Raw genomic sequence first — 19,114 nt, forward strand, 5'->3', positions numbered from 1 at the left:
CATGCTGTCTTTCTAACAGTGGCAGTATTCATCTTTGTTGTATATAAACTGGGAGTAATCCCACTCTGAATGGTTTAGGACCTTATTCCTTGAGGGAGAGCCTTTTTAAAAATATACCTGTTTGAGGAATGCTGTGACATTGTTTTAATGATATAAGGTGGGATATAAACATTTTAGTTAGTTAGTTAGTTAATCATATTCCTCACAACTTCCTCCAAGCCAGAACACCTCTTTTCAATCTCTTTCTCTCTCTTTGGCAAAAGGTAAGAAAATAAAACAATTTTTAAAAACATTTGTGAGCTGGTTATAATAGATCCAATTTCATTATTTTAATATTTGTGTTTCATAAAATCATCCAAACATATACAATGAGAAATGAATAACCATTCCTTATCTCAAAAACAAAGCCAAAACGGAGCTGGAGAATATCGGCTTTCTCCTTCCTGCATGACCTTGTAGTCCTTCAATTCTCTTCCCATGGAAGATGGTAGTCAAGGCAAGTCATTCGCCTAACTGAAAAAAAAATCATTTGACAAAAGACATGCTTTCATAACGATGTGCCATGGGAAGTGAACTGAAGTGCTATAACATCATGCGGTAAGGCAAGGAGGGAGCTGCTATTCCGCGGTTTTGTTTCTGCTTTCTTTTCTCATGCAGTAAGGCTTGAAGTTGATCACATGGAAAAAGAAAAGTAAAAGGAGTATACAAATTAGTTGAATGAAACAGTTCAACCAAGATTATGGAAGTATTTTCAAAGCACATTGCTAAATGACTCCCAGAAGAAAAAACAACAACCGTGAATGAATGAATGGGTCACAAATTAACTTTTCTACAATTACTTGCCAGTTCCCATTAAACAGTGTCATGCAGTCGAAGTGGTTGTTAAGTATACTGTCTTGTCTTTAACTCAGCTGGGAACTTCCACAACCTGAGATTAATCTGACATATACCTTCAAAAACTGAGCAAACAAATGGTATAACTGAAATCTAGGGAAATGAAATCCTTCATAAACATTATTTACAGTTTGTTACAGGGGTATCAGGTATCAAGAATCAGGGGTCTCCCAAGTTGGCTATAGCCAACAAGAATGTCCTGTCTGATTAAAATTCAAAAAATGAAATATGCAGGATTATTGGAGGCAGCCCTCAGTATAAATTAGAGGAAGTAAAGTACCCTTTATATTAGATTTATTTGGCTCAGAGGCAATGCAGTTAGATTGGTGTTAATATTTTCCAGCCAAATATCCCTATTAGCAATTGTTTTTCATATAGTAGAATTTGATAAATATAAACGTTTTATAACATTAAAAATCACCTGATATGTCCAGTTTTATGGAACAGATTCAATTTCTTTATAGTTGATATGCATGGTTACTGATTTGTCCTACTTTATTAAGAATCCTAATCAGGGCAAGAATTATTAGTTCTCACAATTTATGAACTGATGATAATGGGTTGAACCAAATCAAATAACACCATATTACCAGTACATTATTTGTACTTTATAGTCTCTTTTCACCTAATATCTAAATTACACCTGATTTCCACAGCTAAATTAAACAATAAATGAGAAAACAGAATAGAGCATTGGTTATACAGATAGAGTATGGTGTGTGCCTTGGCTAAGAGAAACTCTTTAGGTCATGTTCCATTCACAGTCATCTTTGGATGAGGATGATTGCACACCAGTCTCAACCAACAAATAGTCTAATCCTAAGCATGCCTTCTTAGATATTAGTTCCATTCTCTTCATGGGGCTCATTCCCAAGTCAGTAGGTACGGGGCTGCACCATTACAAAGACAGCAAAGAAATTTTATTGATGTAATACAGCATTAATTCCCCCCACCAAACTCCACAAAACAGTTTATTCAATCTTAATACTCCGTCTATATCTATTGAAATATAATTCCATATCGATAAAGATTTTGACTAAATAACCTTCTGAGGTGCTGAAATAATAAAAGTATATACATCTTTGGTTGATGTACTATTATTTACATATCTACATAACTTGGTCTATGTGGAGCATTACTAACTTAATGTTTGCTCATCTGTCTCTAGTTGACAACTGAAATTATCTCAGTTGTATTACTTTCCATCTCCTGCGACAGCCCTTATGTAGTGAACAAATGGAGGAGGGAGTGAAGATCAGCCTTACTGGCTCCACTGGTAAGGATGTAATTCCACACTAATTTCATTCTCAAAGAAAGCAATGAGTGCTATTTGAAATTTTCTTGCCTCTGCAAGAATGTCCCTGAAAATTTGCACTTCAGGTCTTAATTCTGTGCAAATTTCACATCTGGATGTTTTGCACAGAAGACAGACTTTTCTGCACTGGGAACAGCATTTTCTGAGCAGGAAATAATGGCCTGTTACAGACAGCCAAAATAAAGCTGCTTCGAGTCACAGTGGAGGTATGGTGTTTCAATGATGCATGCGTCCTAAGAGTCCAGAAGTTGCACCAAAGCCACGCTCCAGCCCTAAGGACTGGAGCGTGGCTTTGGTGTGGCTTCTGGACTCTTAGGATGCATGCATAATTGAAACACACTACCTCAACTGTGACTCGAAGCAGCTTTATTTTGGCTGTCTGTAACAGGCCAAAATTTCTGTGCAGAAAATGCACAGCAAATGCTGTTTACTGAACAGCAAATGCTGTTTTCTGCTTTTAAAAAAATACATGCAAATTTTGCCCAGAATAAATTCTGAATTGCAAAGATTCTTATCAGTTCAGGAATGTTTTCATTACAGTTTCCCTACTTTAGAGAAGTACCTAAGGAACTGAAATAGCCTCAGAAATCTTACCAGAAAGGTATCCTCTGTTGGTGTTTTCCTTGTAGAGTGACTAGCACACAAAATTTTATCAGTTATTACATTCCCAAATAGTATACTCCCAGATAACAACTTGGTCCAGCCTTTTAAAATATAGATGGCAGCTTAACACCATGAACTTTATTAGAATTTGGAGTGTTATCTTTCCTATCCTAATAATGTTCCTTTATAATGTTTTCCCAACAGTTCTTTCTTTCAGAAGAGCATATACAGGCAACAACATTTACAGGAAGAATAAGATATAACTCTCCCTTAAAGATATATTTTGGAAAGTTCCATTATATACTTTGGGACAAAACCAAATGAAACATTCACTTTTGCAAAAGACTGAATTTCATGCACAGCTTTTCAAAGCCTCATTATTTTACAACAACCAAAAAACCAAACAAAAACAAAAACTGAACATCCAATTATTTTCTAAACTCTTCTTTGGAGCAAAGCCCATGAGCTTGATTACATACATCTCATTTGAAAGAGCCAAAAGATTGATATCATGGAAGAGAATTTGCTTGGTCAAACAGCCTTTCTTAAAATCTCACACTTCTTTAGACCAATCTGAAAGGTTGTGGGTATTCAGATAACATAAAGATCAAGTTCATTACACACAGGTATTTCTTCAAAATACCTTCAGTGGAAAACCCAACATTTGGAAGAAAAGTATTATCCGCCAAGAAGAAAGCACAATAAAAGATTATAATAATATCTGATAATATATGTCTGTAATGTAATGAGAGATAGCCTCACTTCTCTTGCAACCTCTCTCTTATCATTACTTTTATGATCTATAGCACAACCCAGTGTTTTGGAGCATTCTTATATTTTTAAGAAGAAACTGAAAGGCTACTATTTTTTGTAATTTTTCTCTAAAGGAAAAACTGAGTTAGCTTTTAAAATCGCAATCTAGTGGTAACTTACTGTATTTGGGGGATCTTGGAGCTACAATTACTATTTACTTATTAAAAGTTACTTTCCAAGTTCTGACCACTGAATACTTGCTATTGATAGATCTATAAAGAACTGTGGCATTTTAATACCTAGGGTAAATGTATTAACATTAATCATTCTCCTATTTGTCTGCAAGCCTACATCTTCTATAAAGCCCTAAATGGCTTGGGCCCAGGGTACTTGGAGGACCGCCTCTCCCCATATAATCCGCCCCGCACTCTCAGATCGGTCGGGAAGCATCTGTTGAGGGTTCCTAAGGCGAAATATATCTCGTCTTCGCAAAGGGCATTCTCCTTCTTGGCTCCGCAGACCTGGAACTCCTTTCCCGACGAGCTTCGCTCCGTCGCCTCTCTTGATCTTTTTAGGAAGAAACTGAAGACCTTTCTCTTCCGACAAGCTTTCCCCCATATGTCCTGATGTTATGCGGTTCTCCCCCCTGATATACACCTGTTTATCCAGCTAGTTTTTGTGTGTGTGTTTTAAGAGGTTGTATGTTTTATAGTTTTTTAAATTGCATTGGGATGTTTTTAACATGTTGTTGGTGATACTTGTTAGTTAAGTCTTATATTGTATCACTTTTGTTGTACACCGCTGTGATCGAATTTGGAATTTGGAATAGCGGTATATAAATAAAATTTTATTTTATTATTATTATTCTTTCTGCATTACCAGATGTATTCAACACTTTAACAAACACAGTTCTATGCATGTTTGTTGCTGTTGTGGTGGTTATGTGCCTTCAAGTTGTTCTTGGCTTATGGTGACCCTGAGGTGAACCAATCATGGCGTTTTCTTGGCAAGATTTGTCCAGAGGAGGTTTGCCATTGTCTTCCTCTGAGCAAATGTAACTTGTCTAAGATCAATCAGTCACTCTCAATGGCTGAATGGGAATCTCAACTCTGGTCTCCCAGAATTGTAGACCAGTCTTCAAATACTACACCATGCTGGCTTTTGTTATGCATGTTTATTGAGAAGTAAGGCCAATATGCATAACACTGAAACCTTAGAAGGGCCTTAGTGTGGTTAGGAACATGGAAATACAGTATTGTTGAGTCTGACTGGCAGCAATCTATTAGGTTTCCAGACAGGATTCTTTCTAACTGGAGATCCCTGATAATATCTGGCAGTCTAACATTCAAATACTAATTAATCTGGATGCTGTTTAGCTTATAAAATTATATAAGGTCATGTGTGTTCAGACTGGTTTGGTGACATGGATCTAGACATACAACTGTCAGAGATCTGGTAACATAAGAAAAAGGGGAAATGATTGTTGCTATTCCCTTCTCCCACACCTGCTGAAAATCTGCTTTAGACAGAGGAGCAGCATGGGAAACAGCATGGGGAGCAAAGTGAAATCAGCACAAATTGTCTCCCTTCCTCTGGCTAAATGTCTCCATTGAATCTTAGACCATTGTATAAATGGAAGGATCCAACTCTGTGTCCAGCTGCTGATAGGCATTTAGTCCCTAACACATGATTAGTACTTCAGTGGGGATAGCAATGCAAATAATTTACAGCAAAACTGCAGCCATGCCTGCCCAAAAGGAAGTCCCATTGCTTAAATGGAGTTTATTCCTAGCAAACTGTGAACAGCATTGCAGCCTTTCTCCTATGGCAATCAGTAAATAAAACTTTTATTCAATTGATCAAAGCCACATTGATGAAAAAGCATCAGAGGTGGACCAAAGACACACACTGCTCTTTTTTCTTAAGCGGATAATTCCATGAACAGCAACAAATTCACAGTGATCAGTTCTTCAGTCATCTATCCCATTTCATTCCTGGAGCTAATTCTACTCCACCCCACAACAAAATAATCAAGCCGTTGTTCTTGACAATTAAAATGTGCTCACATTATATTTACAGGAATATTCTCAGCTTAAAATAGATCACCATAAGTTGGGAACAATCCAGCCAAATTTAAGAAACCTATGGTTTATTATTATTATTATTATTATTATTATTATTATTCCTGGATTTTTACATTTCATTGTGAACTAAAAGTGTGTTTAACTTAGATCAGGATTCTTCTCTTTTCAATTCAAATGTAACAAGTCTGCAAGAAAAATGTGTTTTTAATTAACAACAGTGAAGGACACATGACAAGAAGACAACTGGAACAAAATTTTCTACAGAAAGACAAGCCATTCAAAACATGAAACACAGAGAAAAAGAATACAGACTTGTGGAATGTCTCCTCATTTACTACATGCGAAGCTTAAACACTCAGCTATTTTTAATTGAACTATGAATATATTGGAAAAATGCATTCGAATTTTAACAATACTTGCTATCAATGTGATGCTAGAAAAGCAATAAAATTAGAGAAAGGTCTATTTAGCTACCCTTTTCAGATTGACTTTCTTTGATAAGAAAGACATGTTAAAAAAATCTAGTGCTACCTTGTGATGTATTCCCTTGCCTAGTCTAGATATTTGTATATTACTGCCCAAACAGGAGGTGTGCTCTTATTTAAAACTGCACATTATTTGGAATAAAATGGGAAGAATGGGAAAGCAAGGAGACCGACTTGTAGAGTAGAAGGCCAGAGAACTATGTATGTAATTGTTGCAATCTAAAGGCAAAGTTGATTGTTAAAGTCCATACAGAATAAACATCACAAAGATCTTTAGTCTCTGACTCTTTCCAACAACAACTTGCACATCTCAATAGTCTAGTTACATAAGATGCCTTGCAAACAACCTCTGCCCCATTTTTATAAAGACATAATGAACAATGGCGTAGCCATAGTAACACAATTTACCCTGAAGCCTATACTAGTCTATTGCAAATGTTGAGGGATTTTTTTTCCATGTTGTCAAAAGCTTTAGAGATCTTCCCTTGCTCTTCTTCAAACTGCAGCTTTGCTTGAACAACAAAAAAACCCCCAAGAAGATCTGATCCAGTCTCCCATCCCTTACCACACTCCATCCCAGCTTACCTTCTGCCATCATCACAGTGCCAAAGCCAAATACTTCAAGTTCAGTGAAACCTTCAGGAAGAGGGTGTGATGTTGCCATCTTGTCGTAGCAGTAAGGCCAGACTAACCTAGGTTCTGCCTCATGCACTAGCAAACTGTCTGTGACAGTCTCTCTCTCTCTTTTTGGCTGGATTGTCTGCCTCTTCCAAAAGCCCAAGGCAGCTTTCTTCTTAAAGGGCCAGTCTGTGAATGGATACTGACCGAATATTATGAGTAATAAGCTCTGTAATGCAACTTTTCCCAGACTTTCCTTCGTAAAGAAAATGACAGCAGCCATCTGCCTGTAGGTTTGACAAAATAACTACGTTATGGAAGTGAGGGGGATGCATTTAAGGTCTTTACTAGGTACTGCATAGACATAAAAAATAAATGTATGCCTGCCCTAAAGTCAGTCTCATATGACTTTAGAATGGCCATGATGCCATGAAAGTATCTTGTTGTCTCTTATACACAATACACATTTCATAGGATCAGCTCTGTAGGCATTTTGCCCCCAAATAAACCTTGGCAAATATGAACTAATGTAGGATTTGAAGAGCATATGACTAGCCTCACATGCTGAAGGAAGTTTTGGATGTCTATTTATCAATTAGCCCTTGTGGACTTTGGGCTGCATTCTGGAAGAGAGTGAGGCTTAGGCATAGGGTGGGGCCATAGAAAAGTAGGATGGGGCCAAATGTACTTCTTTCTAACTTGGGTTAAAGCACAACTCATTTCAATGCATATCTGTGTTGGAATAAGGCCTGTTGCAACAGCCTTCTGGATTCCAAAACTTAGTTGAGATCCATACCACATAAGTTACATGCCACATTTTCCTAGGCTTTGGATGGATTCTTATCTCTGAATTGTGATAAAAAATAATAATAGAAAAAGTTCAAGGGCTGGATGAAGGACCCACACAGGATGCCTCCAGCATGTGGGTCACCATTCCCTTTATCTCCTTTAGAATGTCCCACTGAACTCTCTTGGACTTACTTGCAAATAAACACAGACAGGATCAAGGGAGATCTTCATCTGAGAGTGATCTTCCATCAGCCCAGGCAATGGAGATGTGCATCTATCCAATCTGCTAACGTTCATTCTAGCTTTTTTGAGACAGCAGAATGCATCTCATGATGTGGATGCAAATATTTGTGTCCATCTGAGACAATAGTATGTAACTCAGATTAGATCAAGGCCATTGTGTGCTGAAAGTGAAAATTTCCTGGAAATCATCTTTGCACTATGTTCTCTGCTGAAGCAAATAGATGTCTCCCATTGTCACCACTCACTGATTTGAACCCCCCACTTAATTAGTATTGCAGTGGGAAATTACTGAAGGAAACTTGGCTTGTTTGTGCCTCCACCATCTCTTCAGGGGGCATCTCTCACACACAGATGGAGCAAAAGATATGATAAGCACATTTAGATGTTAACATGTTACAAAATGGTCTAGACCATTTTTTGCCAAGATCACAAAAATAAACATAATTTCCCTGACACGTCTAGCTAAAGCAATTTTCCTGTTCTACTCACAAACAGATGTCCTTGGATCTTGGATGTTTCTGGATGCTGAATCTGCTTTCCCCAGCTGTTAAATAGAACAATTCTCCTAAGGCCTGACAAATATTCTGTAATAAAGTTTAACGGCTTTGTTTAAAGCAAAGAACTGCTCACTAAAATTTACTGATGTATTTCCTAACTATTTGATCTACTGTTTTAAGTATATCTTGTGTTGGTAGGTTGCTGCACACACTGCAACTTACCTGATCTCTTTACTCAGTTGTGTACCTCTATGATTCAATTTCCTGAGAGGTGTGTGATTTGTCTCTTGTGGCATAATATGTAAAGGAGATGGTGGAGTCACCAGATATAAAAGAAAATGCCCGGGGAAATCAAGTGCAGCAAGCACGAACCTCCTGGGGTCAGCTTACTAGCGAGTCACATACACAGGCTAAGGTACCAACAAAATACTTCCATAGTTTTTTGTGGGTTTATCAGGCTATGTGACCGTATTCTGGAAGAGTTTATTCCTGATGTTTCACAATTATCTGTGGCTGGCATCTTCAGAGAATGCTGGCATGGAAGTGAATGGGGTATATATACTGTGCGGCCCTTGGTTGAGAGGAAGTGATTTACATGTTAATCTGTGTATTGTTCTATTGTTGAATGCCAAGGCCTCAGAGTGTCTATTTAATTAGTGATTCATTGTCTGCCTGGAAACCTCCTCACTCTGGGTAATTTTCATCTGCACATTCTGAGTCTTGAATTTGGTGTTTTTCAGGACTGGTAGCCAAACTTGGTTTACTTTAAGGGTTTCTTCTTTCCTGTTGAAGTTGTCTAGGTGTTTGTGGATTTCAATGGCTTCTGTGTGCATTCTGACCTGATAGTTCTTGTCATGATCCAGAATTTCAGTGTTTTGAAATAGAATTTTATGCCCTGGGTGGTTTATAACATGTTCTGCTACTGCTGATTTTTCTGGCTGTAGTATCTCTCGTGTTCTTTGATATGTGTTTGAACGCTGCATTCGGTGGTCCCTATGTAGACTTGTCCACAGATGCACAGTATGCGGTAAACTCCTGTGGCCGTGAGAAGGTCTCTCTTGTCTTTCTCTGGGCGCAATATTTGCTGGATTTTCTAAGTCAGTTTGTAGATCATTTGGAGGTTGTGCTTCCTCACCAGTTTTCCTATTCTGTCTGTGACTCCTTTGATGCATGTTAAAAAAATACCTTTCTTCTGTGTGTTTGTTTGTCTTCACTCCAATGGGTTTTTCTGGGTTTTTAACCATACATGAAAGGCGTTACAGACAGAGTAGGGAAAATAGAAATGAGTGTTTTAGAAAAACGTGGGGAAAAAACCCTGAGATCAATTATCCTGGGTTAAGTGGAGGTTTTTGGCACACGCCACCCCAACTTAACTGGATGCATTCAAAATGCATGTGAACAACAAAGATTCAACCCACATTCTACTGGGATTATTTTCGCCATCTGAATATCCCCTTAGCTGGAGGGAAATCTTCTCTTTTGCCTGGTCCCTGTGAGATATGTGCACACCCAAAACTAGCTCTTCTCGTTTTCATTAATTATTCCTTGTTTTAAAAATGTTCTAGAAACTTGATGGGCCATTTGTACTACCAGCACTTGTCCTGCACTTTTCTTGCTCTGCTTGATTTATTGCTGAAGTCACTTCATCACTGGAAATCACTTTGCTCAGGAAAATCACATTGCAGCCACTTTGCTTGAAATCATTTGCATCTGTGTGTGGAATCTTGCAAGTGGATTTTTTATTTTTGGCAGAACCTGGTGTTTTAACCACAGAGCCTTGTTAAAGCAGTCTCCCAATGCATTCAGCCCTGGCTTGCATTGATATTGAGTGAGAGCATTGATAGCTTTGCTGTCTCTAAGCACTCCCTTTTTATCACCTTAGGTTCATCAGTTGTCAAAGCAATGAATTACATACTCCCTTTCTCAAAGGTTTCTTTCCTTGGAATAGGTGTAGGGAGCTGCCTTGCACCTCAGCTGCATCTACATTCTCCATCTATCTATTGAGATCCTAGGAAAACTATATTTCAGAATTCAATTCTATCTCCAGAATTCAATTCTATATTCTGAAAGCATTTTCCTTCCATATTCTAGCTTCTGTCTCTTTATCCAGTTTTTTTGTTTGTTTGTTTGCATGCCTATGTGCGAGATTCAGTCTTCTCTGGACAGTTTCATTCTCACATGACTACAGCAATTCTTAAAGGCCTTCTGCTTCAAGTTGTCAGTCCATTTACAAACTAATCTCTCCATAGTATGCCCTGGTTCATGAATTTTTTTTATTGTGTTTACTTAATTCTATGTTGTATATACTTGGGATCCATCAGACTCTGTCTATGAGCTAATTAATTCCCTATTAGACTTCATATAATTAAAATAGTAATTCCCAAATAGTGTGCATAGTTATGACAATCAAATAGTTGCAACATATGCATCAGTTAAATAAAATTCCCCTGTGCTTTATGCAACCATGCCTTAGCGTGAGAAAACTAAACTGAACAGCTACTTGAAGTAAGACAATAGTTTACTTCCTTGTTAATTTGGGATGCAACAATATGCATATTTTTGGTAGTAGAAATACAGAGAAAGATGCTCAACTCACATTGAAATAATGGCTTATCTCAGATTGAAAAATCCTAATAAAACAACATCATAATCTTATTTGCACAATAAATAATAATAATAATATATTTTTTTATTTCTATCCCGCTTTTTGCCAGGCAATCAAAGTGGCATACAACAGGTTAAAATACATCCATATATACATAATACCCCCCCTTAAAACAAGATTAAACAATGTAAGATTAAAAACTACATATTAAACCCGACTAAGCTAAATAAAGATCATCATGGGCAGAGTTCACTGGATGGGAAGTCTTATTTGTGGCCGAGCATTTTATTCCGGGAAGGCTTGCCGGAAGAGATCCGTCTTAATGGCCTTTTTAAAGCTCTCTAGATTGGTAATTTGACGGATCTCGTCTGGCAGGCCATTCCATAAGTTGGGAGCGGCTGCAGAGAATGTCAAAATATCAAAGGTTAATTAAGAGTTTAAACCAGAGATATTTTTTGTTAAACATGGTAGATGATCAAGTGAAAAAATTGTATTTTATTTTATATGTTAACAGCTGCTAGAATGGTTTATCCCAGGTGGTGGGAAAAAGAAAAAGTGCCAGACACGGAAGAATGGGTCTTAAAACTTTGTGAAATAATAGAGATGGTCAGGATGGCTAGGGGAATACAAAATGAAAGATCAGATAAATAGCTCAAGGATTGGGATAAAGTGTTAATATATTTGGAACAGAAATGGGAAAAGTTAGCAACAAAGTTATTCGAGAAGAAATAATAATAGGTCAAAAATAACAATAAACAGATAAAAGCAGTGAATATTGAAATTAAGAATTAAAACTTTAAAAAAAGAAGAAGAAGGAAAAACAAAAACAAGAAAAGAAAAAGAAAAGCAAGGCAGCATGAAAAACCAGCTGGAAGGTAAACAAGGAAACAAGAAAGAAGTTAAGAAAATAAAGAGGTATAGACAAATAAGAGTTAAAGGTTAGACTTGAGGACCATCTCATATATAAAAATATTGTTAGAAAAGGGGAAAAAGAGATTTACTGCTGGTACAGACTGACAAAAAGAGCCAGCTTCCCAATGACTTGGGCGTATGCATGACCCACACCCCCAAGATGCCGGGAACATGCCATGAAGCCGCCCCAAATAATCACATGGTGGCAGCATTGAGACATTTTGGCAGCATGGCATTTTGACTCCACATGCTGCTGAAATGGGGAAAAACTGCCACGATGGCGGCAAAGGCACCTTTTTCCTGCTACTTTCGGCTGCTTCTTTTTGCACCGGGAAAATGCCGGATTGGGGCTGCAGTGTGTGGTTGCCATAGCCCTGATCTGGCACTGGAAGCCACTCCTTTGGGGCAGTCTGTTTCACTCCATAGTTACGAATAACAAAGAAAAATGAGACAAGCAGAAGAATTATTCAATGAAAGACAAATTACATTTATAAGCTAGGAAAAGAAACTGGAAAGACTATAAGAACAGGAAGTAACAAGTGAGGAATGAAAGTTAAGTTAAATGGATGAAAAAGATATGATAGAGTGCATTGATGTTATAAATGTTATCAAAATGTGTATTTTTGTTTGTATATTTTTATATACTGTCTTATAAGCATTGTGTATGTTTGAGCAATAACTAATAAAAATCATGAAAAAATAGAAAGTTCATGTAATCTTAAAATGGTAGAGAAAACCACTAAAATCTAAAACAAACAGGACCTATGTTACTTTTCCTGTTTACAGACCTAAGATGCTTTAAGTGTACAAGTCAAATTTTAAAGTATGAACAGCTGCAGACAAATTTTAGTAATTGTCTATGTGTATCAAACACATGCAATGATACCTGATAGAATGTCAGGTCTATTTTCAGTGGCAAACACACATAGTGTGTGATAATCAGCACTTATTAAAACATACAGGCGGGTTATAGACCGCCCATTTGGGGCGGTCTGGACCCGCCCCTTTCCCTGGAGTATCGGGGCCTCAGCGGCCAGAACGGCAGCCGCTGAGGCCCCGATCCGCCGCTTTTCAGGCTGTGGGGAAGCAGCAAAACGCCGTTTCCCCGCAGCCTGAAAAGGGGTGTCCCTGGGGCTTCAAGCCCCAAGGACACCACGTGGCGGCGGGGAGAAGAGAAAGAGGCCGCTTGGCCCCTTTCTCTTTTAGTCCGCTGGGCGCAGCCATCTGAAGGCTGCGCCCAGCGGACTAAACCAGGAAGGAGCTCCGAAACGGAGCTCCTTCCTGCTCCGTGTTCAGGGCGCACTAAGCGCCCTGGCGAGGAGCAAGGATGTCACATCCGCGCCGCCCCATCTAGAGGCGGCGCGGCCGTGACATCCTCACAGCGGTGGCCATATGGAAGGGCCGCCGCCATTTAGTGCGTGACATGCACGCACTAAAGTGCCGGTCTGTAACCGGCCACAGATTGAGATTCTGCCTCAGAGGCTAAAAAGTGTAACTATTTGATGAAATACCTCCATCTCTGACATGATACATCATGCTTTAAGTTAATTGTGGCAATGCATGTTGGAGCACCACACAATGTCTTGTTGTCCCATTGTGCAATGGGACCCATAGTGGAACAGAACTGCTATTCAGTAATCATGTTGTGAAATAGTAATCTGCTTGTGAAATAGTCCTGATGGTGTAGCTATGGGCCTGAACAGACAGGCCAAAATAAAGATGCTTCGGGTCACTTTGGAGGTATGCTGTTTAAATGATGGATGCGTCCTAAGAGTCTGAAAGCCATGCCAAAGCCATGCTCCAGTCCTAAGGACTGGAGCACGGCTTTGGCACAGCTTCTGGCCTCTAAAGATGCAAGTGTCATTTAAACAGCACACCTCCAAAGTGACTCGAAGCAGCTTTATTTCTGCCTATCTGTTCGGGCCCTATGTCTCCTTTTCCCTCCTAGGAATACAAACATTGTATAGTGTCATAAACTAACTGTACAAAAATGTAACTCATTTACAGTGATGTGGCCTCACAACTGGATATCATCCATAGTTTGAGCACCTTGCAACAGGAACAAGGCACAGGGGTCGTACCTATATACAAAGTGGGATTGGCTACGAAAGGCCACATATCTTGTTTTTTCTTTCATCTACGCACATTGGCAGGCTACAAGGATCTATTAACTGGGCAGCCTGATTGCTGACTAGAGATGTAAAATTTTCAGAAATATTGATGCCTTGGGAAGAGAGTGGGAATGGAAATTGATAGAAGATTCTTTAAAAAATGGAATATTAAAACTCAGCATTAATACTCAGATTGAAAGTCACTTTGGCCTGTTACAGACTGCCAAAATAAAGCTGCTTTGAGTCTCTTTGGAGGTATGCTGTTTAAATGATGCATGCATCCTAAGAATCCAGAAGCTGAACCAAAGCTGCCCTCCAGTGCGACCGCCGGACTCTTAGGATCCATGCATCATTTAAATAGCACACCTCCAAAGAGACCCGAAGCAGCTTTATTTTGGCAGTCTGTAACAGGCTTTAGTTAGTTTAGAAATATGAAACACACTATGTCTAACTTGGCTTGGCATAAAAGTGTATGTTTACTATATTAAATGTATAATTTATTCAAGAAATAATTACAAACTGAGTTTACTCCAGCATGCATATTTTAAAAATGCTATTGTTACAAATGGAGCTAGAAGGTCCTGAACTGTGAGGAACAAATAACCTATAAGGAATCTCTTTGTTTTTGCCAATTTATGAGGTGAAAGAAAAATCATTGAAGGAGAACAAACCATTTCCATTAGTAGAACAAAGAAAATGATCTTGTTTCCCCCAGTCTTCCAGAATGCCAAGCAGACATAAAAAACGCATTCCCATAAAAAGAACAGAGAAAAAGAAACAAAGATCAGGAATTATAATGATGTCAAATACTTTCTTATATAAATGTTGCTAGCAAACTCTGTATACCCTGCACTGTATTTAGGGTCCCCATATTTTCATATTTTGTACTGTCTGCTCTCGGCATATGCACCCTCGCCATATATGGATTTAAGCTTCTGCAGACAACGAGCGGTGAGAGACACGATGGCTTTAAATCAATGGGACTCCAGCATACGTAAAATTTGCCTTACATGAGGGGTTCCAGAATGGATCCCCTGCATATGGCAGGGACAGACTGTATCTGGAGCTAGCATGTTCTTGAGGAGTCATAGTGACTTTTAGAGATACCAGGGAAGATACTGAGGAGAAAACGAAAGAAGACCAAAGGCATGTGGATGGTCCAGGTAATAATAGAATCAAGGCTAAATGGATGTATTAATTGCTCCTTCCTTCCCCCATGTCCTCTGCATTTCCTCTGGCACCAAGAGACAAAAGAGGTCTCATTGCCCCAAAGTTGTAAGCCAGTTCTCTCTGTCTACTCCCTGCCCCGCTCCCTGCCACCCTCTCTGTCCAGTCACCCTGGGATTGTCCTGATCCAATTACTGTTTTTGTCACCCTAAAGTTTAAGCCATTAATCAGTCCAGAAATCCATTGCTGATTCATGGGAAAGAACATCAAACCTTTGTTACCTTGTAGGATTGCACATCCCCAGAGGCTAGTATTCAAGTATAAATATTGATCTCAAAAGCCTAGCCTTTGTGCATACAGTACACATTCAGTTCTCCTAGGCTGTGTTCCATGTATGTCAAACCACTTACCATGGTCTATTCTTTGGACAGGAAAAATACCATCTTTTTAAATCCCTCTAACTCTGCAATTTGTTTCCATATTTCCATTTTGGTTAACTGTGAATGTTGTGTCTGTTTGAATTGTTATTGTGTTTGTGTGATTGCCCTTTACATTTTTCTGAATAAAACCTTCTTAATTCATCCAAACCTGGAGTTCTTCTCAATTATTACTGGCATACACAGGTGCCAATGGCCCTAAAGGTTATCCAGCCTCTTGTAAAGCCAATTTTCCAACATTCAAAGTAGTGCTGACATACTTGGTGGGGGACCCCAGCCCCCCATCTTTCTTTGGGTAACAATGTTTACTTGCCACATCAATTTTAGAAATAATGAGGGGGGGGGGAGGAAAACATAAAAATATCTCATCTTAAACATCTGAGCCATCATTCTGAAACAACGTATTCCATAATCCATTTCCACTCAGTTTTTCTTGGAAAAAGACATTGAGGAAAAAATTGGAAAATAACATGTTTCCCCTCGATTTTTTTCTGAGTTTCCAACCCAGGTCTTCACATCTCTTTCACTGCTCATTTTCCCCATCACAGCTCAAAGGAATGACTGAAACACTGGGTCCTCTGTAGTATGAAATGATTGAGTATGCCCTCTTTCAAGCTGGGTTTGCATAGGTTCAAAGATGCTATACTGGAATCTTGAATGGTCACTCTCCAAATCTCTCTAGGGCATCTTGCAGCGGGAAGCTTTTCTACCATTATGGATCCAGCAAATACCTCCAGCGATTGCCGTCTACAACTATTAGCTTGTGGACTGCATATGGGTTCCATCACACTTAGGGCTGATACAAACATCTCAATAGGCTATGTATTTTTAGCAGCTGCTTGAGCCCTAGCCCAATTAGGCTGAACCCAGCTAAAGAGGCTCTATAGACAACTGGGCTGAAACAAGTGTGAGAAGCTATCTGATGCTCCTCCTTCATTATGCTTGCACAAAAAGATGAGGCTACTGTGTTTAAAGTGACCTGTAAATTCCTTTAACATTAATAGTACTTAACTGAAAAATGCATTAAAGTTCAAGGTGAGTAGACAAATGGATGGATAAATAATATTAGTATGATTAATAGGAATTGGCTTGCAGTAGCAAGTACTAATGCTTACCCATATAGGCCTGAAATAATATTAACTATAATTAGTTTATTTCTTGGCTAATTAACTCTGGTTTTTAAAAAAGAGGGACCTGCAATGAATCCAAATTTAAATCTTATCACCATATTGTCAGTTCTTAAAAGCTGGCCTATTTGGAATATATATATATATATATATATATATATATATATATATATATATATGAGAGACAGTTCTGCATTACAGCCAACCTCCAAGAAACCTCTAGAACAGAAGATAACGTGGTTATCGTAACAGCAATAACCTAGTGTTAGGAATGTAACTTTTAGCTTATTTCATTCTCACACCGAAGGATGAAAAATTCTAGTGCTTTTCTCTACTGGGCAAGATTAGGAGAGGATTTGAGCAATTATGCAAAAATTTCATTCATTTACAAATAGTAATTTGTGCAACCACAATATATTTTTGTGCAAGAAGACTGTAATACAATATGTTTATACAAACTATTTTTTTTTTGCAAAAAAGCTCTGAAATATAAACTATAAACTAGCGTATAAAAATACACAACATCTCTTATAATGCATTGAGGCATGTTGAGGTATCCCTTAATACCAAGAGTGAGACAGTTTGTGGGTACTTGTCTGGCATAGTATTCCATTGCAAGAATTTCTTCCCTCTCCAGTCCAAACTATCCAACATTTCCCTATTGAAACAGAGGGACATTTTTATAACTGTGCATGCTGGAAGCTGTAGTCCAAAAAGTAAGTTTTCTAAACTTGGCTTTCAGTGGGTACCCCAACAATGTCTGTTAAAACAAAACTAATTTGTCAAAGATAGATTTGTTGTTGTTGCGTGCCTTCAAGTTGTTTCCAACTTATGATGATCCTAAGGTGAATCAATGAGGGTTTTCTTGGCAAGTTTCTTCAGAGAGTGTGTGACTTGCTCAGAGTCCTAGTCCAATGCTCAAACCACTACCCCACGCTGGCTCAAGGACAGATACCAACAAATAAATTTTCTAGTAAGTGGAGATGTTTAATTGTTATTTCCATCTGAAATTCTTTATGATTATGTTGATTTGAAATTGCAGAAATAGCAGGAGAGAAGCATCCTGCTGTGACAAATGACTCCATCTTACCTTCCACCAGCAAGGCAGTACCAATGACAAACACTTCTAATTCAGTGAAGCCTTCAGGAACGGGATATGCTGTAGTAACCATATTTGTAGTAAAAATGCCGCCTATTTTGGGCTCTCTGCTATAGCCAGCTAACTGTACTTATTATTTCTTTACACTAAATTCTGCCCCTTTCCTTCAGTAGCCTAAACCCATCACCTTCTTAAAGAGGCAAACCACGTGGAGACACATGAAAGTTCTTATATAAAAGCTTTGGGGCTTTAAATCCGACCCAGCAATCCTTAGAAGAATGCCATTAGTGAAATGGACAGACCCCCCCTCCCATCCCCCTCACACTTCCATCATATTGCAAACCATGGCAAAAGAAAAGCATTCACTAAATTTACAACAAGGCCTTTGTGGGGACAAGGTTAAGATCCCTGTCCACCTAAGTCTGTAACACTGCAAAAGAATTAAGAAAGGTTGGAATGGCTGAGGAACACAGTAGTATGTAATTGGGAAATGACCTGGAAAACAAACATTATTCAGTGCCTAATTAGGGGGAAGGGGACCAAAGGAATTTCTAGTGTTCACATTTCTTTATTATTATGAAAGGAATGAAAGGAGCATTTTTCCAATTATTATGAGTGAAACTGTTCCCCTGCCCTCGCGTTCCTGGTCCTGTTTTGTAATTTTGTTCTTCATAGGTTTGTAGAGGAGCAAATGAGTTACATATCCAAGTTGCTCACTGAGATGAAGTAGGTCAAAAAGGCTATGGAACTTTGTAATCTGCATTTTTTGGTGCAACAGGGTAAGTTTTAAGATTACCTGAAGTTCTCTTTTACACATTCCTTTAAGTGAAAAGCTACCAAAAGATAGTTGTATTTTTAAGGTGTCCACTCTTTGAAGGGCTGTCCAGTCAAAGTCTAATTGAAAAATAAAGACCCATAAGGAGGAGACAATAGATCTTTAAGATGCCCTTCAACAGGTCGCACTTGGACAGCGACTCAGATGGCACAAACAAGAAGCAGTCTTGGCTAAGATGTAATCTCTATGTTTAAAATACTCCTTATTCCAGTAAAGTGGAATGTGATTTGGTCGCACATGATTTGCAGGAGTCTGGGCTTTTTTCACCCCCTTCCCGCAAAAGAAAACCCTCATTAAACTTTGCAGAAAAAATCTTCATGGTTTTTACTTGAATATCTGGTGAAATCTGCAGAAATGTTCATTACAGTATGTGTGGTCGTCCACCTGCATTTGGATGGCGGCACATTTTCAGCAGAGGAATAGATGTGAACAGATGTGAATTTGTGAAGACAATTTACCATTAATATGAATCTGCAAATGAGCACCAATTCACATAGTACTCGTACATGTAGACTAGTCCTAAAATGTATTTCTGTTTAA

General features: G+C 38.5%; 1 protein-coding gene across 2 annotated transcripts in view; it reads right to left on the minus strand.

Moving 5' to 3' along the window:
• The window catches only part of LOC149318883 (RPE-retinal G protein-coupled receptor-like), a 33,608-nt gene extending 15,723 nt beyond the window's left edge, over nt 1-17,885 (minus strand). Inside the window, exon 1 of one of the 2 annotated variants that reach the window (XM_089507907.1) lies at nt 17,731-17,885. In XM_089507907.1, coding sequence (XP_089364033.1) covers nt 17,731-17,812 — 82 coding nt within the window. In that variant the 5' untranslated portion in view covers nt 17,813-17,885. Of the gene's footprint in view, nt 1-6,719; nt 6,890-17,730 lie in introns of those variants that run through there. The other variant, XM_089507908.1, reaches the window with a different exon arrangement.
• Between the last annotated feature and the right edge of the window lie 1,229 nt (nt 17,886-19,114).

Source organism: Sceloporus occidentalis, unplaced genomic scaffold (genome assembly GCF_023333645.1).
Source record: "Sceloporus occidentalis isolate IW3139 unplaced genomic scaffold, rSceOcc1.0.p SCAF_2, whole genome shotgun sequence".
Classification (NCBI taxonomy): domain Eukaryota; kingdom Metazoa; phylum Chordata; class Lepidosauria; order Squamata; family Phrynosomatidae; genus Sceloporus; species Sceloporus occidentalis.